General features: G+C 38.1%; 1 protein-coding gene across 1 annotated transcript in view; it reads right to left on the reverse strand.

The window, feature by feature from the left end:
- The window catches only part of PlexA (plexin A), a 167,971-nt gene that overhangs the window by 13,598 nt on the left and 126,731 nt on the right, over positions 1-27,642 (reverse strand). Inside the window, exons 4-23 of the mRNA XM_019059228.2 lie at positions 17,405-17,533; positions 16,671-16,771; positions 15,804-15,933; positions 14,221-14,383; positions 13,570-13,778; positions 12,358-12,483; positions 11,304-11,505; positions 10,185-10,466; positions 9,146-9,452; positions 8,162-8,327; positions 7,782-7,901; positions 7,021-7,263; positions 6,212-6,391; positions 5,623-5,872; positions 4,889-5,153; positions 3,932-4,069; positions 3,304-3,517; positions 2,181-2,660; positions 1,414-1,518; positions 65-234 (exon numbers count right to left, since the gene is read on the reverse strand). Coding sequence (XP_018914773.1) covers positions 65-234; positions 1,414-1,518; positions 2,181-2,660; positions 3,304-3,517; positions 3,932-4,069; positions 4,889-5,153; positions 5,623-5,872; positions 6,212-6,391; positions 7,021-7,263; positions 7,782-7,901; positions 8,162-8,327; positions 9,146-9,452; positions 10,185-10,466; positions 11,304-11,505; positions 12,358-12,483; positions 13,570-13,778; positions 14,221-14,383; positions 15,804-15,933; positions 16,671-16,771; positions 17,405-17,533 — 3,980 coding nt within the window. The remainder of the gene's footprint in view (positions 1-64; positions 235-1,413; positions 1,519-2,180; positions 2,661-3,303; positions 3,518-3,931; positions 4,070-4,888; positions 5,154-5,622; positions 5,873-6,211; positions 6,392-7,020; positions 7,264-7,781; positions 7,902-8,161; positions 8,328-9,145; positions 9,453-10,184; positions 10,467-11,303; positions 11,506-12,357; positions 12,484-13,569; positions 13,779-14,220; positions 14,384-15,803; positions 15,934-16,670; positions 16,772-17,404; positions 17,534-27,642) is intronic.

Consider the following 27,642-nt stretch of genomic DNA (forward strand, 5'->3'; position numbering starts at 1 on the left):
CATGGTGAAGCATCTGAAACCAGGACACAATGAGTGAGTAATTAAAATATGTGATGAAAGTTACCTGTTACTTTTCCACGTATGTACAACTTCTGGATCGGTGATACTATGCTGTATAGCTTGATCATCTAAAAAGTCAAAAATATACTTAATAGCTAAAGGTAGAGCACTCCCTCGATGGGCAGTGCTGAAAATAGTCTCAAATAGATCATCTACAAATTTTTGTAGGGTACCCTGAAACAGAAGAAACCAGCAAGTTAGATGTTTGTGGATACATATTTTCATTACTGCTAAATTTTCTTAGAATTAATTGTTGTTCAAGTTAAATAGAGTAATGAAAACAATATTCTTTTTGAGAAAAAATGCTGGACTCGATACAGTCATCAAGCTCTGAATTGAATGCAACGTTTTTTCCTGAGAAGAATCCTGCTTTCATTTCTTTAACTATTGAATTTTTTTGGTTTGAGAATGATTCTGTAGGCTCATGAGAAGAAGCTATAGTCTTTTAAGGCTAAGAGATCCAAAAGCTGCTAAGATATTTTATTTAATCGATGCGATGTATTGCACATCTGTTCAGCCTTGCTCAGAACGTGAGACTGAGCACCTCTATAGTTTCACTTTTTCCCTATGAATCTGTTTACTATTATGTGAAGTTCCAATTTCTCTATTTACTATCATGTTTCTTCTTCATCAATTAATTTCAATATTTTCTTTGCTTCTATTCTTATTTTGCATTTGACCTTTTCCTTGGAGATGGGTGAATATTTCTTCAATATTGGAATAAATAGTACTTCCTTTGATGTAATTTTACATTAGAGAATCATAGTTGAGTTGGTATTTTAAAACTTCTAGAAATAAAGCTCAATAGGGAAGAGGGTTGAAAACAGACTGATTTGACGCTTACGTCATTCAATACACCATAAGGTTAAGTGATCAAAACCTAATTGGCTCAATGATATTTTTTAAATTTTTTGAGGAGAGGTAAAACTGAAACAGGACAACAAAACATATTGAACTTGAGTTTGCGGTGAGGCTACAAAAAAAATTAAAAGGCATATCCACTATCGGTCAATGGAAAATTTATGGGGAATGTTGTTATTTCACCTATTTTTATTTTTATTCCATCCTGTCCTGCAATTTTTATTTTAATGTACGATTCTCATGAAATTTTTATTTGTCTTCTGCACTGTAAAAACAGAAATTGTTTTTCTGTTGCACTGTTTACTTCAAATCTCAGAATCTATGATGACTGGAGCAGAGAATAGCTCCTATGAAGAGAAACTTGTGCAGCAATGTGTCTTTTAATGTTTAAAATTTTCGACGCATATAAAATCTTTCACAGAATAGGTTGGAGATCCACTGATTTGCTTGCTAAATCTTTAATGTGGAAAAAAAATGAAAGCCGTTCTTTACCTTGGTAGCAAGTAACCTAGTGAGGTAGATTTCAGAAACCATCTTATTTCCTCTTTCTCCTTCTTTCTGAGCATCACTATCGTGATGTTTCACTAAATGCCAGACCTGAAAAAATAAAAGAAAAAGTTAGAAAAAATGATCTTAGGCAGTACTCATCCCTTCAATTTATTAATTTACTTCTTTTCAACATATTAAGCTCATTTAGCCTGATTTTTATTGCTGATCAAAACGTAAATATTTTCAGTTTTAAAGTGTACCCATCGCATGTATCAGTTTTTGTGATAAAAATGGTTTTAGCCCATGCCAAACATGATATTACGTCTATGCTCTTAGCTCTTGGCCCAAAGTTCACCATTAGTACAGTATATTTGCCTATCTTTCAGCTTTTACAACCTGAGTGCTGTCCTTCTCATCAATTTAACCTTCTTTGCCTTGTTTTTCTTGGGCCAAAAGACCAGTTGAAATGACTATTGTAAACAAGACTGAAATCTCCCTGTCAACAAGACATCATACCTAATGATATTTAGACAACTTAAGGACTCTATAGAATTTAAAACATAAAGAGGGCAGGAGCGAAAATTAATTAAAGATGTCCGCTATTATATTCCTCTTCTCGATTGATTAGCATACAGAATTAGAAATTCAGGGGTTTGTACTTTCTTGGAAGGAAAGAAATAATAGCCAGAGCACTGTGACAATGAAAATGCTAATCACAGGTTTTATCATAATAGAACTAAGAATTTTGAGAGGTACGAAAATATTATTACCTTAAGACCTCCATCGTGATCATGATTGAGAGGCGACGTCGCCCGACTGAGCGGCGGACTGGCCGAATTGAATTTTGATAGGTTTAGAGTTTCATACTTGTGGTGTTGCTTGTCGTTCTTTTCTGATAGAATCGACAAATTATATATTGATGACTGTTTTGAGACTAGATTGAGCGAGCCACCATCAGGGACTCGGTAGTGATTGAGCGTATTTCGACGCTTCCAGTCGCCCTCGATCTTTGTAGTCGAGTCCTCGTCATAGAGGATTAAGCGCCCAGAAGTGCCTGTTCGCCACTCAACATCAAGGTCGTCCTTGTGCGGCCGCTGCGAATATGGTGTCGCGCGGTATATCGTGTCTAATGCCTTCTCCTTCACTTGGGAGATGGTATCACAGTCTAATACTTTCACACCAACATTCTCCGTGTTTGGATCCAGGCCAGTAACGAAGATTGTTTGCTGTGAAATTGACACATATACAGTCTGCAACACACAATAAGTTATTCTGTATTGATATTATTGCACAGACAAGTTGGATGCAAGCATAACATGCCATCAGCATAATTTTGTTAAAGTTAGAACTTATTTTTCAGTAAAATATAAATAAGAGATTCTGAAAAAGAAGAAAAACTTATAGGCAGGATTTCATTATGCATATAAACATGATTAGAGAAAAGTTGAGTATTAAATTCTTTAGAGCTTTCAAACACAGGTTATTAGACTTTCTTAACTAACTCCATTGCTTACCGTTAGAGACCTTAAAATAAGTCAAAATCCTACCGTAAGACTTTAGAGCAAGCCATGAAAACTTGTCAAAAGATGCTTCTATTTGGTAATGTCATGAAAGAAACAAATACTTGTGTACTAGAAAATTACGGTTGCAAGATACTTTCAGGAGAAAGAGTGTAATGTCCAGGATTTTCGTTTTTTTACATTTATTTTAGAAAAAAACTATTTGAGCAAGGTTTGGATTCTTATCACTAATACATGAAAGTCTCCATAAAATGATTGAATGGTCTCTTATCTTGATAGGAGAGTAGGAAAAAAAGGGGGGAGACTCTTTCACATGAAACACTTGAAAGATGTATTTACAATTTTGATAATAAAAACTGAATGGGAGACTTACCATTGGCTTAAAGTCAATTGACTGTCGTATTAGTTTTTCCTCACTAAGTGAATACCTAGCTTCGGATGTGATTGAATCAACAGGACCTTTGTCAACTTGCTGTTTCATGGCTCTAAATAACATGTAGAGTGGCTCTCCAGCACACTCTCTTAAAAATTTGTAAAGTAGGAATGTAAACCAAGACGAGAGCATTTTCTCAGCCACACTTTCAGTCCTGAAAACGAGAAAGGGAAAATGTTGTCAAAACATGTATTTTGCGAATCGAATTTATAGAATTAAAATTAGGAAAAGGCGCATGACACTCAGGTCAGTTGATGCATTCAGCTGGGCTACAGAGATGACATACGTTCACAATTGCCTCTGACTGTTAGTGATAAATGGGAATCAGTGCTACCAGAGGCAAGCAAGGATTCAAGGTGTTGCATCTTCTGATGGCGTTAAATTTGTGGAATCAGAGGAACAAAATAGTTTAATGGATAGAACAATTTTGTCAAAAGTTGGCTCTTTTTTAAAACAAGAGCTGTATGAAATTGGCCTGACTTAAACATAAATTTGTCATAATGAGCAAGTTTGTTAGAAATTCGTCTGATTGCATTGAGATAAAAATAATGACTGAAAAATAGTTTACCTTCTTAAAAGTAATTTAGGATGGCTTTTCCCTTCCATGCATTTTTCAATGAGTTCTGCTAATAAAGTTTTCAAGATATCAGTGCAATATTCCATTTTACTCTGCAGTGACACCATGATTAAAGAGGCAACATTCACTCTGCAACAGAACAACAAAAAAAACCATCTATAAAATGAATGACTAAATATCAACAGTGAAAAAAAGTACTGTAAAGCTTTTCTTTTGAATAAATTTCAGTGGAGGTATGGTTAAGAAAAATCTGCATTACACGATGAATGAAATTAAAGTGGAATCTTAAAAAAAAAATGTAAAAAAAAATTATGATGAGGAGACATTTGAAAGAGTAAACATAATGGTTAAAAGAATTTATCACTTTTGAGAACTTTGCCAAAATTTTCCATTTTTGTTAGCCGTCTCTTTAGTTTCAGTTGACGGCGATTTTAATCTAAGCCTCATAGACTGGACACTTCTGGACACCCAGAATCAGAGATTGATTTTCAAATGTGCAAAAATCACCTTCAAAAACACAAAACTTCTCCAATAATTTTCTACACAGAAAAGGTTAGCACTCACTATTCACACTGGTAGAAAAGATTAAAATCTACCATTACAAACCTTTAGTTTTGTTTCCTTATAATCATATAAATTGCAAAATGGAACAAAACAACAACAACATTAAGTAAGGTAAGACTCTTGGGTGAAATAATATAAAATTGTAGTAACAGAGTGACAAACCCTTCGGAAAACAGTAGTTGTATTTTGTTTGGCATAACAATTGAGGCAGTCTTGCGATAAAGCGTAACATTAGAGCCAATGATTTGAGTGTTGGCTGAGTTGAAACGTGGGGCTTGTTCAATCGGGAAAAATTTTGCAAAACCCAGCAATACTGTCGAAGATTTTGTTAATGATAAGTAGAGGTGTAAATAGCAATTATTATCAGGATTCATTTTGCTTTACCTGTCTCTCATTGAAAAATATCTATTGCTTTCCAGAGTTCTAATGAAGAGGAGTAAAAATGTCTTGTTCATTATGAGCTGGCCAAACAGTCTTATTCCTCTCTCCCGACGCAAGAGTTCCGGCCTCTCCCATTGTAAGACACCATGATCTTCGTTGTTCGGGAACAGGATCTTCATAGCATATGTTCGATAATCTAAGAATGGAATGCCGCCTGATGTCAGGTCTCCTGTCACATCTGTCATTTCTGTTTGCAATTCCGCAAATGCTGAAACAAAAACAAACAAAAATAGTCAGAAAAAAGTCAAAGGAAGATAACTGCAGTTGTAGCTCCAACATTTGGAACAGATGCGTACGAGAAGAATGGTGATTCCTTAACTCATAAATGCATCCAAGAAAACTCCACAGATTGAACTGAGTCTACCATTTCTAAAATTTGGTCTAGAATAGTATGACTAACTAAAAAATATAGAGGATAATTTTTTCTTCATTCTGACAGAATGATATTCATAGAGATCAGTGAACTTTCGTACAAAAGCAGTAAGAGCAAACCTGTCATAGTTTACTGAACTGGTGGAGGTATATAGCAAGTTAATGAGCTCTATGGCAGACTTATAGATTAATTGACTCTGACTCTTTAACTGTTCTTTAACTCTGCAAAGATGTTAGCCATATTTTCTGGTATGAAAGATAATGGGGTACATGTAGAAGGATGAAAATAATGAGAAAATTCTAACCTTCTTTGCATTCAGCTGCGACTCTAAGCTCAAGAATGTCCATCTGTTCCTGCATATTTTTCAGTACCCTGTTGCTTTCTGTAGACTTACGACGATATGCGATGAGGAATGCCACAAATATTATCAGCAAAACAACAATGACAGCAACTCCACCAAAGAGCGCTGGTTTGGTCAAAGGGCTGTTGATAGCTGTTGGTGATGCATAGTTGAGCTTCCCAATGTGATATCGCAGACTTCCACCGACTATAACCTGAAAAGGAAGGCAAAAAAATTCAGTTAAAATAAGTAAAAAGGCATGGTGGCAGGAAACAAAGAAACATACAATTTGGACTGACAGCAAGGAAGCTCTTAGTGTCACCTTTGATCTTGATGTAATTATGAGTACATGGAGTCTTGGGAAAACTAAAACATATGATACAACCGATTTCTCACTAGGCCTATAAGAGCTGGGATGAATTTTTCAAAATTATGGAATTTGAACGAGGAAATCATCTAGACTTTGAGTCTTTACTTTCAGCAACTACATAATTTCAATTTAAAAATAATTCACTTGGCTGACTCTTGCAGAGTTGAAAGATTGAGTACTTACAACAACTTCAGGCAACTCCTGAGCATTTGGCTGGCCCTGTTCCGCATCTATTCCAGGTGGCTGAGAGAGTGGAGGACGGCACGTTAACTGCTGACGAGATAGAGATGTTACATTGCAAGCACTGCTTCCAATTTTCACAACAACATCCGACTCTTGACAAGCACGGTCTAAATGTTGCCCCTGTTGAAAAGAGAAAACGTCAAAACCTGTTCTCTTGAAAAAGCTATTAACTATGACTTTGAGCTTCCAATAGATTCCGACCACACTTTAACAGTATTGACGAACTCTCCTGGATAATCAAGATGACGATTGAAGAAAAAAGTTCGGAGAAAATGGAATTTTAATGAGTCTAATTAATTTCTTCTTTTTAAAGTGGGGATGTAAAAATTTTAGAGTTAAGCTGGTTCCAAGGTTGACAAAACCAGGCAATCTCGATTCCTGCAGCATTGCGTTGTAGGGTGATGGACAGGACTAAGCAATTCTAACAACTTCGGCACATTACGGGCATCGAGTTGGCGTGGTTCCACGATACTTTATTAGAATCAAAAATTTCAAATTGGGCATATTGCTACTGGACAATAATGATGCTTTTAGGTCTACCATAGAAATAAGTATTCGATATCTAATTACGAACAAATCAGAAATGTAGCGCTAACATAGCTGGACCATCACCGAGAATTCTAATACTATTTTTTAACGTCAGGGTGTGAGCATATTTTCTGCCATGTGTTCGTTGGCATTGTTTAGTATGCACATCAGGAGTGGCTATTTTTATACTAATAGAAATAAAACTAAAATCTGACACTCACATTTATAGTCAGATAGTCACTTTTGTAATATTTGACTTCCTCATCGAATGGTTCGTAAATAGGATTTGGATACATGAGGAAATCATTGAAGTTTGATTGGCTGGATAGGTTGCGCACACTGGTGACATTGTCCATGATGAAGCCGTAAGTAAGTGCCAGCGGATGATCTGCGTCAAGTTCTTGATCTACATCCACACGAGGAGACAAGCAGGCAATGTTTGAGTTACTCATGACTTCACATTCCTAGACAAAAAGTTAAAAAAATATGATTAGAACAAAAATATCTCTTTAAATATATGATACAAATCCATTTTTATAAGAGTGAGTTACTTTTCAGTACTGCTGTGCAGAGATTACCTTTAAGATTGAACATGAAGCTGTAAGGTGACATATGGAGGATTTGAAGACAAAAAAATTGATTGTGGGAATCAGATTAGCGATAATGTATTTTCCATAATTACTTCTGATCATTGCTTCTCTGCTTTCCTTGTGCTCACTAACTAGGTCTCCTCATTGACAGCAACCACAAAAGCAGGAAAATAATGACCAGGAAAAAAATAAACGCGAAACAAAAATGAAACCATTTGTTCATAGAAAGATTCAATTTGTTCTATGCTGCTGATTAATTCATAAATGTAACGAATAAATCACTTCCAGTTTATGAAAATTCTTTTCGCACCCACATACTAACAGCATACCTACTAAAACGCAATACATGTATAAGAAGAGATAACATGCAATCTTGTTATTGTTGATCTTACCCCAAAGTATTGTTTTCTGTTATAGTAAACATAGATCTGGGGACGTTGAATGAAGGCAAGGTTTTTCCCTGTCACAGAAATCTTGATTCCACCTGCAGGAATGCCTTTTGGAATTTTTACCTGAAAAGCAAAAATTTAAAAATTAGAATTCAAGACGGTACAAATTAAATAATGAACATTGAAATATTAGAGAAATGTCAAAGGATATCAGTCACTTAAAAGTGACTGGTACTTTACAAAGTGACTTTTAGAAAGATGTCTTACGTAGCCAACACTGGGAGGTAACAATACTGTTCTGGGAAGAAATGAAGTGAGAATATGTCGTACTGAATACTATCATTGTATACTGACTAAGAGACGTTTGAGTAAAATCAACTTACTTGTCCCGAAACGCCAGATTCTGCCGATTCAATGGTTGGGTCCTCAACGTATTCAAACATAACTCCTTCCAAAGGACGATCTGCTTTGTCAAAAGTAACCTTCAGTTTTCCATGACGTGTTCTGCTAGAGGCACTTGTTACACACTTAGCTTGATGCGGTTCCGTCCTGACAAAGCATAAAAAAACATGATCATTAATTATTCAGGAATTACACTGTTGAAATGAAAAAGAGTACAGATACTTAGGGACTAATTTAGCTCTAGCAAAATATGAGGGGGAAAATAATCTACAGAGGTTTTCTTCATTAGTTACAAGTACTAAAAAAAAGAGATAAACATAAAAAAGGCTAAACAAGTTCAAATTGCTGTTTCCAAAGTTTTGCTATACCCAACTAAAATTCCTCTGCTGGGGAATCAAACCTAGAAATTCAGATGTGAACAATTCCGAACCGAATACGACATTGGATCGGATGTGAACCGATGGACTTCATTTTTTAATGAAGAACTATTTCCAGCTCAGCCATAAAACAACTATCTGCATAGGGAAACTACTGGCATATATTTTGGTCCTAAAATGAACCAGAAATCGTAGTTCCTAATTGCAAAATGTGGTCCAAATGATTATATTAATTTTATAGAACTTGGTAAAATGAAATATCCAAATAATTTCTATCATTGAAATAGATTAGTGATGAACATTCATGATTTCTGAGTTGATGCGTTTATAAAACAATCATGTATTTCTGTGGAGAAATGATACATTTGAAACTGTTTCAGCGGACAACAGTAGTTTGCTCTCTCAACAAATGTTGGGCTCCTTTATTCATTCTTTCTACAAAATTCTGATTTTGTGGAGAGCTACCAAAATAATTCTAATATTGATTCTTGTCTGACGTACATAAGTTAAAAGTGTTTCACATTTATATTTATTCAAAAGTATTAATTAGACCTAAACAATTGAAAGATGAATTTGAAAACAACTTACGACTGAATTATGCAAGGCAAATCATCGATAAAGGCTCTGATAACGCTGCCTGCATTCATGTATTTTCCGCGGATTGTCAAGAGTGTACCTCCAGATTTTGGTCCGTGCTTTGGCTCTATACTCTCAGGTTTTGGGTCCACAAATCTATAATTCTGTTTAGATTCGCCTCTGAAATCTGCTACTTTCACAATAACAGGACCCGAACGCTCGTCAGGTTTACCAGGTCCATCGATTTTACACACTATTTGCTCCGTCCTTTCATATCGAGACTTGTCTGGCTGGCAGATGATTCCCGCCACTGATACACCTGTAATTATTATCATAGTAATCGGTATAATAATTAGCATTTAGAATTCAGAACCTTCGTCAGGATAAAGGGTTGGGAAGGATGCACCGGAATAGCGAACAGGACTCTGAATTTGATTAGTATTCAAAATCACACTTCTCAAATCTTGAGGCGCACAGAATCTCTAAGGAATAAAAACCTAACCAGATAATCCACATCAAAATTCAGATCATGTTCTACAAATACGCTGTGGTTTCAAGGATTCCAGTTTGAATTTAAACAGAAAAATAGGTAGGTCTCTGAGATGATCTACAAAAATCGATGAAATTAGTCATGATATTTTGAGTGAGTAAAACTTTCACTGAACGGATCCAGCACATGTTGCATCCATAAATTGAGACAAGAATCAAGTGCTTGCCCCTGACACTATCATTCAAGTATTATTGGTGCACCATTTTCTGCTCTAATTCAATCATGGTTGGCCTAATAAAGCTGATCCAGATAAAATCTGACAAATTCAAGACGTCTGAACTTATCATACGGGACTAAGACTGAACATTCCTTAAATTGGAGACCTAATTTTTAATTTATTATTGATTAACTTTTTTGATGATCAATTAAAATTTTCCAAACATCAATAAAGAGCAAAAAATGCACTGCATGACATTATTCCAACCTTAGCTAATCTTAACAGTTGCAGAAAGAAGGGGGTAAACATAAGTCAGGATGAAAGTTTGAGGCAATTGGCAATACCTGTATAAATGTCATCGATGGTTTTCCCAAGGTTAATTCCATTGATAGTAATAATGGTTCCACCTTCCCATGGTCCTGACATCGGCTCAAAAGATGTGATTTCCGGGTTAGGGCAAGTTTGAGTTCTGTTTAGCCACACTGCGGCACCTAAGTTGACGCGGTCACACTGATCGCTAACTTCACATCGGTTTGAGCTTTGACACCAGCCGCAGTCGTATTTTTCCTCGAGAGCAAGGCACATACCACAATTGTCCACCATGTCATGGCACCGGTAAATTATTACTGAAAAAAAATTACATCAAAATATGAATCTCTGTCTGCATTTAGGAACTGATTTACGCCATAATCAATTCTAGACTAATTCATTCTCAGACTTTTTTTTGGGGGCAGGGCTCCAGAGGCACAGAATGGGCCAAATACCACCCTTAATGCTTATAAAGCTTTGGCCTCGAGTTTCGGGGGCAAACCTTAACAACGAGGCAATTCACAAATGAGGGTTTAGTCCAAAACCTTGCCTATGAAAAACCTCATCAAAGAGGAAATGCACCAAAACCTCAGCCGAGAGATTCTCTTTGATCAAACTAAAGGCCCTTTTCCTGATTGAAACAAGGGGAAACACAAAGATAAAAGGGTTTCCCACCCTACTGGCCTGGTCATGTGTCTGGTAATCCGGCATGTACCTGTCTACATTGGAGGGTTTTGTCACAAGGAGACAGCAGCCAATTCTTCATCCAAAAGTTTTTTCACTAGTGGATTTTTGGACCAAACCCTCATGGCTAGGCTGGCTAGCCCTAAAAGAAATAACCCTATCTCCCGTCCATGAGACTGCTCACAGCCGAGGTTTCGCTAAACCATCCGCTCTCAAGGCCTTCATGGGCACAACATGAAATGATTACACAATAAATTATAATATGGTAATCATTACATGATGAGTGAACAACACATAGTTTCATTAGATAGTTTTTTTGTTCTTAAAAAAATATATTGAGAATGATGCGCCATTCATAATGAAATATTCAAAACAATTTTAGGAGTTCAGACTATTATCTTTTTTCATTTATTTTGTTATGAAATTTTAGTAATCTATGGAAAACTTGAAAAATATTAAAAAAAACTTACTGCGAACATTGTCTGGGTTATCTAAAGGCTTTGTGCCACCCCAAATGATAGCAAACGTTGCAGTGATGAATGGTGCGCGAGATGTGTAGGAAAACTCCATAGGCTCACAATAGATGGTGTCACCCAGTAAATTAGCATTCACACTTGTAACACGTCCCTCGATGTTAAATTGACACACAAAACGAGTCTGCACGATGAATTGCTAGAAAAAAAAGGAAGACACTCAAGCTTCAGAGAATTTGTTGTACAATATAATTAGAAACTTTATTAGATGTCAATGTATTTTTTCTCTGTTAAATAAAATATTAGGAAGCCTGAAATGAGAACGGTTATCGCCTGTTGATGATTTTGCATGTTTTGAACGGTAATATTGTGTCACATTTTAAAAACTTTTACATCTAATTTTTTTAAGTATTTGATGACTTTTGAGATTCCTATAAAATATATTTAGCGATTAATATATTTTTTGCGATTTCTAATATAAATTAAACTACATGAATAATGATTGTCCTCGTGCTGATCTTCCTAAAAAATTCCCCAAAAATTCAACCGTTTTCATAAGAATGCATAATTCGGTTACGTATCTAATCAATCCACTGTGTTCATGTTTGTAATAAAGCTTCAGTGGCGAGGTGTGAATGATCGACTATTAATATTACCTACCCCCCCCCCCCCCCATTTTATGAAGCAATGGTAAAGAATCGATTATTAAGGTGTTTGTTGCGAACACCCTGTCTATAGATCCTTTTCTATGAGTTTAAATGGCAGATCAGTCGATACATCGCAAAGCACGCCACGCCACTGCTTATTCTATTGCTCCCATTTCATCTGTTATTGTTAAGGTTTAATTAATGGGGAACACTCTTTGACAGCATATTTCTGATTTTATTTATGCTTAAATAATGAAATAAATGTCAAAATATCAGATTCAGATACTGATAGAGCCTTCCAGAGGAGTTTCGTCAGAAAAGCGTTTTTGTTTTAATTTCAATACTGACAAGTTAATTAATGGAGAGTTGATTACGATAAAACCACCAAAGTGGGAGAAACTTACTCCAATAATGTGAACTTTCACTCCAACAACTTTGTTTGCTCCTGATGGAATAAGAATCTCCGAAACCTCTGTTCCATTGATTATGGGACAAAATGCTGGGCCAATGCGAAAACTTGGTCCTTGGCGCTGTAAATATTTAAATTAATCATTAGATGTAGCAACAGAAAAAACGAGGTACATAGAATATGGAGAAGTCCTCTAATCTCTCCTCTTTGGAATCAAGAAGTTGGATGCTTCATATCTTTAAAAGGCAGGAAGAGAGAGAAAAAAGATGGATGAAACTTGTTTTTATTGAATTATGCTAAAAATCTGGACTCTTTTAAGAACTCTATTCTGCTTTTTCTATCAACTTATGACTATGTGACGAACTCCAATATTGAAGTGGGGTCAAAAAAAGTGAATTAAGTACTTCCTGTTTGCTTTGTGGTTACCTATTGGAATGCTCCTTATGATCAATAAGACAATTACATATGAACAGAAACTTGCCCGAAATTCAGGTAAGGCATCTTCGATGTCCATAGGTCAAATGATAACTGGCATGTTACAATGATATAAGTAGCAACACATAAACCAGTACCAAATAAAGACTCTCCTCCTGTTTCTTGGCAATAGGTGCAAATTCCTACGCTTGAGGCTCCACTTCTCAAACCTCAAAATTATATTTAAACCAGTTATTTTGAAATTTGTTGGGCAAATTGCTTAAAAATAACCCAAATTTGGATCAAATTGTCTACCTCAATACATAATAAGTAGCTAAATGAGGAAACAACACTAAAAATGTGGCCCGAACTGTATGTAATGAGATGATAAAATAATGCTGGATTCACACTATTTTGCAGGGAAAGCGAGGCCAAAAAAATCCAATAATTTCTGATAGTAAATAGCTTGAACTCTGCCAAGTATCACAAAATAGTGCGAACCAAATACTATTAAACACCTCGAGGTTATGTAGCTAAACAGTCAGCAAAAAAGTGAGCAACAAATTTAGGTGACATAATGTTGAGTTCCCTGAGGCAAAAGTTTCTTTCACTGCTGAGATTCTGAGGAAGTCTTTTATGAAACAAGCGAATTAATTTTTGAAACTAGCAAGGGTACCTATAAAACAAACGCCCACCATTTAAAAAAAAATATGTTGTCAACACAGTTGGTGAAAGCACACCGCCTGCCAATATTTATTCACTAGAAGTAAACCATGAATACTTAAGAACTTACGCTAACTCCAGTGACTAAAATATCGTTTCTGCAGTTTTCTGCCGTGTCATGTGTACATCGATGGCCGTCAACACACCAGTCACAAGGAAATGAAGATGATACACACTGAGTGCATGATGTGTAGGTATTACAATCGAAAAAAGTGAAGTTAGTTGCTACAAAATCTGGACCAGATGTCATTCGTACCGAAAGTTTGGCAGTAAAATTATCTGTTGAAACAAAAAGGAAAGTTGAGAAGGTTATAATGATTCAGATCTGGTTGGTTAGGGAAAGGATGTTCAATAATTGTAGTTTTTTCCCTTATGTTTTTGCTTAACTCAAAGACTGCATTTCATCAATCTGCACTTTCAGAGCTTTGTTTAGTAAAGGGTGAATAAATTTCAGGGTCTGACTCAATCATCCTTCCCTTTCATCCAAAAAATATTTTTTTGAACGATCCATATCGCTAACATGGGCGGATTCCAGTCACTTTGAATAGAGAGTTTCAGATTTCTATTGTTTTCTTCCCACAGAAAACATAATAAAACCTACATGTTGTTATGATTATAATAAGACAAGCAACTTGAATATCAGCAGTATGAGTTAAAGATGTATTATTATCATACACCTTTGAGAGAAAAAAAAATTAACAAAATTGAAAAGAGATCTTACGTTGTCCTTGTTGAATTGGAGGAAGTACATCAGTGCGAGGTGTTGTACACGTGATGCCGCCTTGTTTGAGGGTTGCATTTGTGATAAGTGTCTTGTCCATTATTGAGAAAGCACACAGAAATTGTCCAGAAAGAGTTGGTAAGTTCTCAATGGCCAGCTCAAGCTAAGTGAAAACAGAATTGAGTCAGTTACTGATAGTTATGATAATGGGAAGATGAGATAAGCGATACATCACATAGTGGTAAAAAAACATTTATTTTCAAGCATCTTGACATAAACATCCTTTGAGCCGGTATTCATACATAAATCACATAAATTCAAAAGCAACACAGCTCAAACTTCGTTTTGGCTCCCCTACTTTTTTGCACTTAAGAGTGAACTTTTCTCCCAGTTGCTGTTATCAAGAAATTTATAAAAAAACAGTGAACTTACAAGGGGAGTCTACGAAGTGACATCCTGGGATTGGGTTCATTTTGCTTGTACATGAAGAAGAGACAAATCTAAGGTTGACGTATTTTTTTTTAGCCGCCACCTCCCAACCGTTCTCGAGATATCGATTTTTAAAGTTACGATTTTTGCACGTTTCCGCGCGGAGTTCCGGCGAGTCAACTGAGCGCCGGCAAGCTGCACGAAGCGCGTTTCCTATCAGCGCTGCAGACCGGTCATCATTATCAACAGTTCCGTGGCCAAGTGGTAGAGTGTTCGCCTACCGTTTCATCGATCGCGGGTTCGAATCCCGCCTCGTGCCGTAGCTTTTAGGGTACGCCGCAATGCGTTTTTACACTTTTTCTTTATTTTTATCACACACCAAGGGGTCCGCCCCCTGGCTGCTACGCGGCCCAACCCCCGGGGCGAAAAGGCGCGCTTCGCGGCGAGCGAAATCATCGAAATCGACCGTTGACGGTTGCAAATTCAGAGTAAGGAAAAAGTCATTAAGAATATTGTGTGGTGGGAAATTTTTATTTGAAACATCATTTTATCATTCAATTAAAATTATTTGCCCAGTAACCGTCAACGGTCGATTTCGATGATTTCGCTCGCCGCGAAGCGCGCCTTTTCGCCCCGGGGGTTGGGCCGCGTAGCGGCCAGGGGGCGGACCCCTTGGTGTGTGATAAAAATAAAGAAAAAGTGTAAAAACGCATTGCGGCGTACCCTAAAAGCTACGGCACGAGGCGGGATTCGAACCCGCGATCGATGAAACGGTAGGCGAACACTCTACCACTTGGCCACGGAACTGTTGATAATGATGACCGGTCTGCAGCGCTGATAGGAAACGCGCTTCGTGCAGCTTGCCGGCGCTCAGTTGACTCGCCGGAACTCCGCGCGGAAACGTGCAAAAATCGTAACTTTAAAAATCGATATCTCGAGAACGGTTGGGAGGTGGCGGCTAAAAAAAAATACGTCAACCTTAGATTTGTCTCTTCTTCATGTACAAGCAAAATGAACCCAATCCCAGGATGTCACTTCGTAGACTCCCCTTGTTAGCTCACTTAATAGTTTTGAAAGACACAATAAAAAAGAAAACTTCAACTGACGTTACTCAACATACGTTAGAGAGATAGGACAAAAAAAGGCTGGCTCACCGTTCGAGCAGTAGTTCTTTGGAGCTCCTTAGGGGTGACAGAGATGACAGTTGTACATCGACCACTTTTGTATGAAATCCAATATAAGGCATCTTTGGCAGCGTCTGCACAATCACTTCTGAGACTGCACCTAAATAACACAAATTAATTACACATATTAGAGGCATGATAAAATTATTCTTAGGTACAAAATACTGTAGCACACTTGGACTTTTCTTGGATAAAAAAGAAATGTAATTGAGTTCAAAAATCAGCTGAAGAGATCAAATATTTGAGATGGAAAGTCAGTCATTCTCTCCTGTCTATTAATTAGTACCTACCACTCATAGAAAATGTCCTTGTTTTCAATAAAGATATTTTTCTTCTGAAAAATCAAAATCCGTGGAAGTAGGTGAAAGATGTTAAATTTACCACATAGTATTATGACTGAGACTTACTATTATGACAATGGCTTTAAAAAAACACTGGTTTAGCAATTCCTGTCTGAAATTAGTAGATACTGCCTCTCAGAGTTGAGCAACCTCTGACAAGAAAGAACCAGGAAGTTTTCTAGACTGGCTTTAGGACGCAACCATCTCTTTTGATTAAAGGGATATCTTTATTTCAGCCTAGTAAATAGGTATATTAGTAATAAAATTTCTGTGAATCAGCAATGAAGTGATACAACATGAAAAAACCTCATAATGCTAGTGAAATATGAGATGCTGTTCTACATTGATGGAAATCCATTGTCTATGTTCTATGTCATTTTTCAACGATAGAATCTTTGATGGAAATGTCGTATTGATTCCACTGATTTATAACTTCATGCTAAAATTTTCATAGTTTGATCACTGTCCTTAAAAATATGTAAAGAAGGTAGCTTACTTATTTTCCAAGGAACACCATCCGCAATAAGGGTCTTTCGCACCAAGGCACTCAAGGCAGTTGCGGTAAACACTGCATTCTTGTACCCTCACTTTTGATATCTATTGAAAAATGAAAAAAGAGTAATTAGATACTGGTAGAAACTACTGCGTTTGGTTGGATTGAGAACAAAAAAAGACATACTTAACAAACAATAACAGGGAGAGAAACGCACTGTAGACGAAAATTGTTTTCAAAAATAAGAACCCTAAGGTTGATGTTCTAGGTAAGTATTGTTATTTTTCAAAAGCATTCCTTTTTTTCAAGTCAAATGTAATTAAATTACGAATACCTTCAATATTCCAAAATTCCAAAAGTTAGGTGTTTTACTATTGTGGATAAATGACTTACATTCCCAGTAGGATACCTTATAGTGAATCTCAGGGAGAGAGGGTGCCCTCAGAAATAATTTTTCTCGCCCTCTGATGAGTTACAATCAACCTAAAGAGGTTCTCCCTATGCGCAGATGGACAAGTAAATATTTAACTGTAACACAGAGGATAATTCTGGACTATTATGCAAAATTAAAAGGCAGTGAAAAAAAAAAGAGCTGGGAACAATGAATCCTCTGTAATTCTTTTCATCCTGTCCCCATTTAGCATTCCTTAATTTTTTCTTTTTTTGGTTTGAAGATGCAACCGCTTGTAAAAAAATTTCTACTATACTCTCTCCATATTCAATTGAAAACAACTTACTCTCTTTTCTGTCATGACATAGAGATTCATCAGCTGTGGATCAAAGGCTAGATCTGCGTTGACGGAAGAACCAGGGTCTATCTCCAGATCTCGGTACTCTTGCGCAACTTTATCCGATTCGACCACAATCTGAAACAAGCAACTCCAACATTAGCAAAGTGCAAGAAATATATAGGTATACTTCAAGGTCACATCAAGGAACAATTAACACAGACAGTCATTTGAAACTTGCAAAGGTCCAAGTTAATGAAACAGGGATAAGTTTCGCATGATGAAAATTTTAAAACTAACAGTGAAAGAATACGTAAACGATAAACCAATTTTTTAAAAATTACTTTTATAGTGAAAGTGGTAAGTTTCTTATCTTATCTTATAAAATTGATTTATCATTCTTAAGTTGTGTAGTTACCGTACATTTATTTATCGACTCTCCTCTGCAGTACATTCAGGAAACAAAATTAATAATGAAAGAAGGGGGGTGGGACACCTTGTCCATTGCTCAAAAGAGTCAACGAAAATCAACCTTTTTTTTATTTTTCCTTTATGAAGAGAACTGATTTTGGAATCCAATGGCGAGGGGGGGGGGGGGGCGACTCAGCCACTGCCCCCTCACCTACGCAACGAATCGTCGGACCCTGTCTGTTATCGAATTAAAGGCGTGTCGTCCAAAGGTTGGTCTAGCAACTTGGCCTCTCCAAGAATCGATACATTGTCGTAGTCAAATGGAGGAAAAAACAATGTTGCCAATTTGCTGGATCAGGGTTCATGCAGCCTCAATGCTAAAAATTCAAGCACTTTTCAAGCACATTTTTCTGAATTTTCAAGCACTTTTCAAGCACTTTCAAGAGCCTTTTGGAAGCAGTTTTGCGCGAGATTCAAGAAATTTTTCCACAGGACCTTTGACATGAAAACTCCTAATAGCGAGACAGATATCAACAACCAACTAAAATGAGTATTTTCCTCTAATTAAAAAATACACGGATGTATAAATGAAAGACCATCCCCAAGTATCAGTACCAATACTGACAACCCAGTAAGTAAATACCTCTAAATTCTAAGCAAAAAAAAAGTAAAATCCTGGCTCACCGCATAAGTTTTCGACCAACTACCCATCCATACTTACACCTGAATGTTTTATTCCAATTTATTCAAAACGTTGGTTTAAAAATAAAAAGAAAAATAAATGATAATAATAAATAAATATCTTACCTTCATATTCATTGAGACAACGTTAATCATTAAGAAGTGATGGATATCGATAGGTATAAGATGGGCTGAAGATGGTGCAACTTATGAAAGAGTTAATAGAAAATCTGCATGCTACCCGATGGATTAAATTCATGAGAATAGTAGGGTACTTGGACAAGAAGCTCAAAATTGAAGATTCATTCTTGATAAAGCTGAAGCAAGATGTTTTCTGATAGTCTTTCACTACAGTAAAAATATTTGAATTTTAAAAGTGGGATTTCTTAATTTGAAGCTACACGTAAGGAGTATGTCTGGAGTATGGAACGGCACATCATTTGAAAAAAGAGTCTTTATGAACACTAAAAAACCGGACGAAAGAAGAAAAAAAAACACTTTCAAGAAGATAATGGACCCACATCATTGAAAAAAAATAAGGTAAAAAAACCAGAAGTAAAAAGAAAAAAATGTTAATGTGAAATTAAATAAATGTAGGTATGAAGAAAAATGTTTTTACAAGCAGTTTAAAAAGTTATAGATTTTAAACCGAGACTTATGGTTCTTTTTCACAACTGTTTGGAGAGTTTCGAAATTTCTCCTTCAACGATTGCTAACTCTTCTTTTTTTCTTTTGGCACTTTGGCGGAAACTATTGGACTTAACAATTAATGAGAGATCTTGCTTCTTTTCAGCTTGTTCTGCCAGGTCGTCTGCACCTTTTTCTAAGGTCTTTACATCTTCATATAAGCGTCTTTTTCTCTCTTGTAGAGATTTTGTTTTTTCTGACTTTTCATTTTTAATAGCTGTGAGAGCCTTGATTTTCTTTTCTTCCTCTAAATAGGTAGCATATCTACTGCGAGCACCTGATACACTTTGTCTTAACTCTTTGGTTATTACCATACTGGATAAGCTCTCCATTTCATCGGTAAACTCATGTACATAACGCTGTGCTATGTGGGACTGCTCCTTTAAATTTTCTACTTCTAGGTTTTTATTTACACTAAAACCTCCGAAAAGTGGATCTGAGAAATTCAAGCACGTTTTCAAGCACTTTCCAAAAAATCAAGCACTTTCAAGGCCTTGAATTTTTTTTTTAAAATCAAGCACTTTTCAAGCACTTTTCAAGCTTGCATGAACCCTGCGGATTCGTCACCTGACTAAAAATACGGACTCGGAGAGAAATCGTGAGACTACACGGAAAAAAAAAATTGCTGATTCGACAATTCAATTGCTCAAAACAGTGAGTGCAATGTTTCAACGCAGATTTTACAACAAAAAAATGCTACTTTAACCACATTGTAAACTAATTTAACCACGGGGGTGGTTAAAGTAAGTAGCATTTTTTTGTTGTAAAATCTGCGTTGAAACATTGCACTCACTGTTTTTAACAATTGAATTGTTGAATTAGCAATTTTTTTTTTCCGTGTAGAGTACACACCCTGAGAGTTAGTCACAGTGCACGATCTCAAGAGAAAACAATGATTTCAAATTATAAAACTGTCATCATCACGGTGTGGAATGCGGAAGCGGCCGAGCCCGAATCACTTTTTGTTTACCGACAGATTTCGTCTTTCTCATCCGACTTACTATTCGATTTCAAAATAAGATACGAGCTGAGCGCGAGCCAGGAGAAAATGTGGAATCCTCACTGCGGGAACGAAATAAAAATGCATAAGAAATGATTCGTGTAAGATGTTTGCACTGGCAATATCGTCACCTTCCGACCAGAGTATCACAAGCGCCATGCAACGTGTCAAAATTTTCGCCGTCATTTTATTTTTTTACGGATAAATATTGTTGGTTGAATCTGTTCGAAAATTTTACTGAGCTTCATCGGCAGCACAAAAGGAATTCAGTGAAATTTTCGGACAGCTTCGACGAACAATTTCTCTGTAAAAAATTAAAATGGCGGTGGAAATTTCGAGATGTCGCATGGCGTTTGCGATACTTTGGCTAGGAGGTTGTGACGATAAAATGGATTACATTTTGCAATAAGGAACCACTATTTCTGGTCCATTTTAGAAACAACATACATGCCATTAGTTTCCCTATGCAGTTATGTGCTTTCATGGGAGAGTCAAAGATAGTGGTTCCTTTTAGCAAAATGAAATCCAAATAATAAGCGTGTAATACGTTCGAAAAATGACGCGAAAGACAAAATTGGCTACCAGATCTGGACTCGATCTTACCGATCTTGGTTGGCGAATTGAAGACGAAATCACCTCATAAAAATCATGATGGAATTCCAAAATAGTGAAGACTCGGCGAGGAATGGAACTCTAGGGTGGAAAAGTTCGGTTTTTATCGGACCTCGCTGTACTATAATAAGTATCAACAGACTCAAATGAACTGCATCGCGCAATGAAGAGCTAAGTACGGGGGGGGGGGGGGGGGGGGGACGGTATGTACGCTGTTTCTGAGCTTTTATAGTGGCGATTCTTGAAAGCTGGCAGCACCGGCTTTTTGCAATTTAAATGTAAACAAAACAATCGACTCTTGACGGGGCAACTTGCCTCACCTAATATCGATATTTTAAATCGACTGAATTTTGCAATTTGGACCTATAAATCCCGGCCCGGTTTAAAAACAACGTATGTACCATTAGTTTCCCTATGCACATACGTGTTTTTTCAGATGAGCCAGAATTTATAGGTCCAAATTGCAAAATGCAGTCCAATGGATTTAAACGGAGGAAAAACAATGTCGCCAACTTGCAAAATCGCCACTGTTCTAGTATCAACCGAATAATTCGGTCCCGTTTCGCGTCAGGCGACGTGGATAAAGGCAGTCCTTCAAGTACGGGTGAATTGCCTCTCAAAAGAACTGCATTTTCAATCGCATCAAATGTGGCCTTCCACGGGAAAAGGGGCCTTTGTCCACGGGGTCGAAATTTTCAGTGGAGCGATTTATGAGATATCGAATCAAGAGATCGAATTTAGAAATTTCGACATAGGTTGACAGCAGCTTTGTTCATTTTTGTGCTCACGGGAGGGCGTGAAGTAGTATAACATAATCCGACAATAAGCAGGGCAAATTTGCAATTAGGTAGATTTCTCTCAAAACTACCCGTTTTCTGCTGCGCAAACTTCAGACGGCTATCACTCCGGTTTGTCTTGACATTTGCAGGCGTAACGTCGATTGTCCCAAATGAAGGGCTCGGAGGATAGGGCGCATAAGTGCAGTTTTGAAAAAATTGAAAAAAAAACAGTGATTTCAAGTAAAACTATAGTCCTGATGCCCATTCTGTGAAAAATTCGCTACCCAATTCCAATTTTTAAACATCAAGGTGATTCGATGGACGCCATATTTTGAGTCAGAACGGCATGCGATATATCGCATCAATTGGTTCCATTTTTTCAGCTACTCGTCATTTTTCTCCAATTCTGAGATCGCAATTCTGTTGTCAGGAGACTAAAGCACTCACTTACCAACTTTAACAAAGAAATTCAACGTAATAAAGGCGTGGTTTTTCAGAGAGAAAACATCGCATTCGATACTGATATTGAAACTGCACTCGAATGCGATATTTGCTCTCTAAAAAAACCACGCCTTTATTACGTTGAATTTCTTTGTTAAAATTGGTAAGTGAGTGCTTTAGTCTCCTGACAACAGAATTGCGATCTCAAAATTGGAGAAAAAAGACGAGTAGCTGAAAAAATGGAACCAATTGATGCGATATATCGCATGCCGTTCTGACTCAAAATATGGCGTCCATCGAATCACCTTTCTTTCCGCTACAAGGATCCATGTAAATTCGAAACTTCAAACACGCGTTTCTCGAAATAGCAAAAACTGCACTTATGCGCCTTGTCCTCCAAGCCCCTCAAACGTTCTTTCTTAGAGGACTATTCTCACTATTCTGTGAATAGCTCAAACTTAAGTTTCCGTGGACTAAAAGGCCCCTACTTATGCCGGTGGACGGTGGAAAAAACGTTGGTTATATTTTCAGGGTGTATCAGTGCTGGGCCATGGAGCTCATTGTCAGTTGGGTCTTTTTGATTTTCATCAACCGTTAACCTTGCCATCTACTACTGATGTTCATGCCCAAGTGGTCACGTTATTACGTCGCGAAAATGAGGCACACGCCAGGGACAAGGAGTTCACGAGAGCATGAAACATCCCCCTCCCGGGCGGCGGGTCCCTCGGAACACGCGAGGGTGCATTGGACGCCGGGCCGGGCACACACGTGCTAGCGGGCGCGCGGCGAGAGCGGCATGCATACAGGTGTACTTGTCTATCGATTGCCAATTTTCACGGGCGCAAGTCTCCTTCTCTCCTCCGGCCGTGCCCGTCTTCGCGCCGGGCGTACGGTACTACCGCACGCAGCCTCGCGCCGCCGGCCGGCATCTACGGTAATACCGTACCGTATTGATTTTGTGCTGAAACGTTGCCGACAGCCGGCAAGTTCTCGGTCCTCGCGGGCTGCCGGCGGAGCAACCCTCGTCCCCCGCGCCCCCGCTCCGCCCACTACCACCCCCTCTCGACACGCCACTCTTGCCCTGCCCTGCCTTTTTTGTTTTTAATTACCGAATTCCTTTCGCGTTCGCCGAGGTAGCGACCGTATTAGGATCCGATGCAGCTGCCTAAAGTTCTCGACGGGTGCCCATGATCGGAAAGTTTCCTCGGAGCTTATTATAGCGATTGCAAAGTTCCCCCGCTTTAAGGGGGTTTACTGACTGGGGCATGCACTGCCTGCTTATGCGCACAAGATTCTCAGGGAAAATCATGTAGGGGGCTGGAAAATACTTCGATTCCTATCATCACTGGATAAGGCTTTTTTCCTTTATGAAGTATAATTAGAATGTAGTCCCCGGTTATAGAGGCAGATGTATCATTTGCATTACTACCATTACGAACAATTCTAAAACACTGACCAATAGCAAAGTTCCCCGCTTTAAGGGGGTTTACTGACTGGGGCATGCACTGCCTGCTTATGCGCACAAGATTCTCATGGAAAATCGTGTGGGAGGCTAGAAAATACCTCGATTCCTATCATCACTAGATAAGGCTTTTTTTCTTTATGAAGTATAATTAGAATGTAGTCCCCGGTTATAGAGGCAGTTGTTTCATTTGCATTACTGCCATTACGAACAATTCTAAAACACTGACCAAAAATCATGTGGGAGGCTGGAAAATACTTCGATTCCTATCATCACTAGATAAGGCTTATTTTCTTTATAAAGTATAATGAGAATGTAGTCCCCAGTTATAGAGGCAGTTGTTTCGTTTGCATTACTGCCACTACGAACAATTCTAAAACACTGACCGATATGCTGACCTCAGTACCTAGCAGACAATAATGATCGAACTGACTCTAACGGTTACAAGTAGTGTCAGCGTGATGTTAACTTTGAATCGATGTTACTGACGTTTTGCCTTTATTAGACTAAATGTTTAACCGGCATTTGAGATTTTTTTAAAAGCGATTTGCCGTATTCACTGAGAATTAAATTCACGACAAGAAAAATGACGTCGTGGGCATATCTTGAGAGCGTTACAATATTCTTACGGAACGCACAATGGCCTTTGCGTCTCACAAAGCATTCTGGCAGGCGCTATGAGACTCCTGTGGCGCGCAGAGGAAATTCTCATGACCTCTCTACCTATGAAACGTTTCGCGGTGCATACTGCACACGTGCCATTTTTCCCTGATGTCTTCAAAAAAACACGCGGCTGATAAAGTACACAGCGAAAGCTCGCTAACAATAAGTCGAATTGTGCAGGGACCGAAAGAAATTCCGACTTTCGCGGCAATTTTAACAGATTCTCCACCTAACACGAACATGTGCCTGGGGATAGAAAAAAATCGACCTAGGCGGCATTTTGTCTTGACCGTAGTTCGACTTGGCGACCTTTTACTGTGCTTTAGTATGCAGGGCTGTATTTGTCATTAAGCTACAGCCAGGGGGCGTAACATTCTGAGAGGCGCAAAACTGTCGAGAATCCTAAAACGTAAAAGCCTAGGTGTTAAAACCCTTCTGGTAGTTCTGATCGAGGGTGGAAGGAGCCTGAATCCCGTGTATAAGACAAAGTCTTGTCTACGATAGGAGCGCTAACGATGCTAATCCGGCCCTGTTGATAAGACGAAACAAGGGTTTTCACGGGAGCACTGCATATCTAGATAAACTGAAAAGAAGGTCTTCAGGGATCGATAAAGCTTCGATCGAAAGAACTTATAGAATGGAGACACACAAAAAATATTGCTTCATCTGAGAGCGTCTAATGAGCAGTATTTTTCATACTTTTTTTCTGACATGGGAAATTGGAGAAACATGTATTTAAAAGTGAGAAAATGTGCCGCCTTACGACGTCATCTGGCGGCACTTTCCATTTAAACACATGTATTTAAGCAGATTAGGTTATTTTGTCCTATTTTCTCCAGTTATTGTTCAATTTAGAAACCAAGGATATCCTCGTGCTCAGATTTCCTAGTAGTATCATTTTAAAGATGAAATTCACAAAATTTGAGAAACCTACAATTTCTCTATTATCAGGTTTTCAGCAGGCAAGGCCCATTGTATCGAAACTTGTGCAGGGTGTCTACTAGAACAGGCTGGCCAAAAATCGGTACTTTTACAGTACTTTTCCAGTTCATTCCCAAGAAATTCAGTACCTTCTCAACAGAAAAAGTCCGTACTTTTTCAGTACCTCCATTTGAAGAAATTCGGAAAATTTCAAAGTTTTGAATTTCTCGCTCAAATTTGCGACAAAAATGAAAAAAGTCCGGACCTTCTTGCGGAAATTCCGCACATTTTCAGTACTTCCGGGTAGGAGTATGGACAGATCGCTTGATGGAGAGCTTAGGGCCCAAAAGTGCAGCCACCCTTCTGAGCAACTTCTAACACACGAAATTTCACTGCCAGCCTACAGATTTCAATTCTAACCAAGATGGCCAAGAATGTACATAAATGAGCGTTCTTTCGCAAAAATAAGTAAAAATGTGCAAAAAGTAAGCCAATCACATGCTTTATAAACGACGGTTCGTAACAATTGTATTTGTAAATCGCTCTGGACATTTGAAATTCACAGGTTGGCTGCATTTCTGGGCCCTAACTTTATTCGCGGAGGCATCGGTGAAGGCCTGATGAATTTTCGGAGTTTCACATCTGTCTATACTCTCCTTCAGGGCCGCCCTTAAAAAATCAGTATTTTTTCCGGACTTTCCGGAAATTCCGGACTTGTAGACGCCCTGTTGTGATGCTGTTATTAATTTTCTCCATTCATTAATTTGAGAAAAAGGAGCACTAGCATGTTGACTAGGGCGGGCGTCTTCTACTTCCGTGGCATCTCAGAAAAACCAACCACGATTCACTCACGCCCCACGACCTACGGGCCGGGCTGGCAGTCAAGCGCGCTAACCTGTTAACCGCCGTGACACGGAAGTTGGTTGTTCTAATGTTCTGGTGTCAAATTAACGGAGTTTTGATTAAAACCCGCGCTTGCTCGAATGCAACACGGCCCCGGCTCGAGAGATTCCATTTGCGAGCTACATTTTCAATCGCAGAGCTGTCAGATGAAAACGTCTGGCGTTTACACACAACACGCCAAGATTCTTGCTCGTGATGATTATGCTCGAGGTGCTCCGTTGCCATTGGCCAATAATGCACGGAAATATGCTCGCATGCTTGCACGTGGATTTTCAGAGGATTTCCGCTGGACATGGCAATCCTGTAAAGGGGCTCTGCCGCTGAGACAACAGATGCAACTTACAGCGCATGTCCTCTGAAGTTCACGACAATGGTCTTTTTCAAAAATGTTTGATTTTCAAAAAGTTATTTTTTTTAAAAAGTGTGACTGGGTTTGTGAAAAGGGACCTTATCTTCCGAGAGAAAATTTTCCGTAACTTCTTCAAATGTGGCGAGGAAGAGCGAATAAGGACAATGAGAAATTTGTTTTCAAAAATGTTTGGTTTTCAAAAAGTTATTTTTTTTTTAAAAAAATGTGACTGGATTTGTGAAAAGGGTCTTCAGTCTTCGGACATCTTCCGGGAGAAGTTTTTTAGTAACTTTTTGCAAATGTGGAGAGGAGGAAAATGTGAAAATTTTGGCGCAAATTGGACCCTGAAAGTTCATAAATTGACGAGTTATGAAGTTCCGAGACAAAAATTCTTAGGTTGTAGAAAAAGTAGGTTTTTTAACGGGACTAAGGAACGTTTCTCCATTTCAAGGTTGCAAAATTGACTCAAACAATTTAATTTTTCACGAGCATGTATCGCAACAGTTTTGATCGAAATTTCTTCTGATTACTACACGAGATCAGAGGAAAAACCGGTGAAATTTTCAGTTACAAATTCCCAAGATTTCTTCAATAAAAATACAGTTTTCAAAGGGAAATTTGGCAACATTGAAATGCAGTTACGTCCTTTCGTGAGGGAAACGACGATATTACGGCAAATAATATTTGCCCCTCCTCTATTTCCTCTCATTTTAAGGCGTTTGCTTGCTCCGCGGAGGAATAAGTACGAGAACCACTGGTGCTGCCGCCTTTCGGACACAAAACTATAAAAGTTATGAATACTGTACAGCTCATACTATGGATGTTGTTGCCAGGATTTCGAATCGTTGAACGGCAACTCAGAGAATCGTGCGGGAGGATGATCCACGAATCTGGGCAGTTCGCGGAGAAAGAGAGCACGGAGGGGTCGGAGGGTGTACGGGACAGGAAGTTGGCTCTCATGTTCATACGGGCGAAAAACATGCTTAGGCAATACATTTACAAAGTTACGCATCCTGAGGGCTTCTATTTACTAACTCGGTGCAAAAACAAGCGTGCACTCCCCAGGTACAAAAAATAAAGCTTAATTTTAGTCCGCGCCGCAACTTTTTCTCGGCGGTCGCTGGGCTTTTGTTTATCATAATTACGCGAATGATTAGTAGCTTCGTCGAAATAAAAGCTTGGCGGACAGAAAATGTGAGGAGATAATATATAGTAGGAAAGAATCGATATGATTTGATGGTGACGATAAAATTCGAAAAAATGATCGCTTCCCGAATTTGAAGCGTCAGAAAAAAAAACACTGCCAGAAAAATTGACAGAAGCTTTATATTGAATTTG

The sequence above is a fragment of the Bemisia tabaci genome, chromosome 6 (genome assembly GCF_918797505.1).
Source record: "Bemisia tabaci chromosome 6, PGI_BMITA_v3".
Taxonomy (NCBI): domain Eukaryota; kingdom Metazoa; phylum Arthropoda; class Insecta; order Hemiptera; family Aleyrodidae; genus Bemisia; species Bemisia tabaci.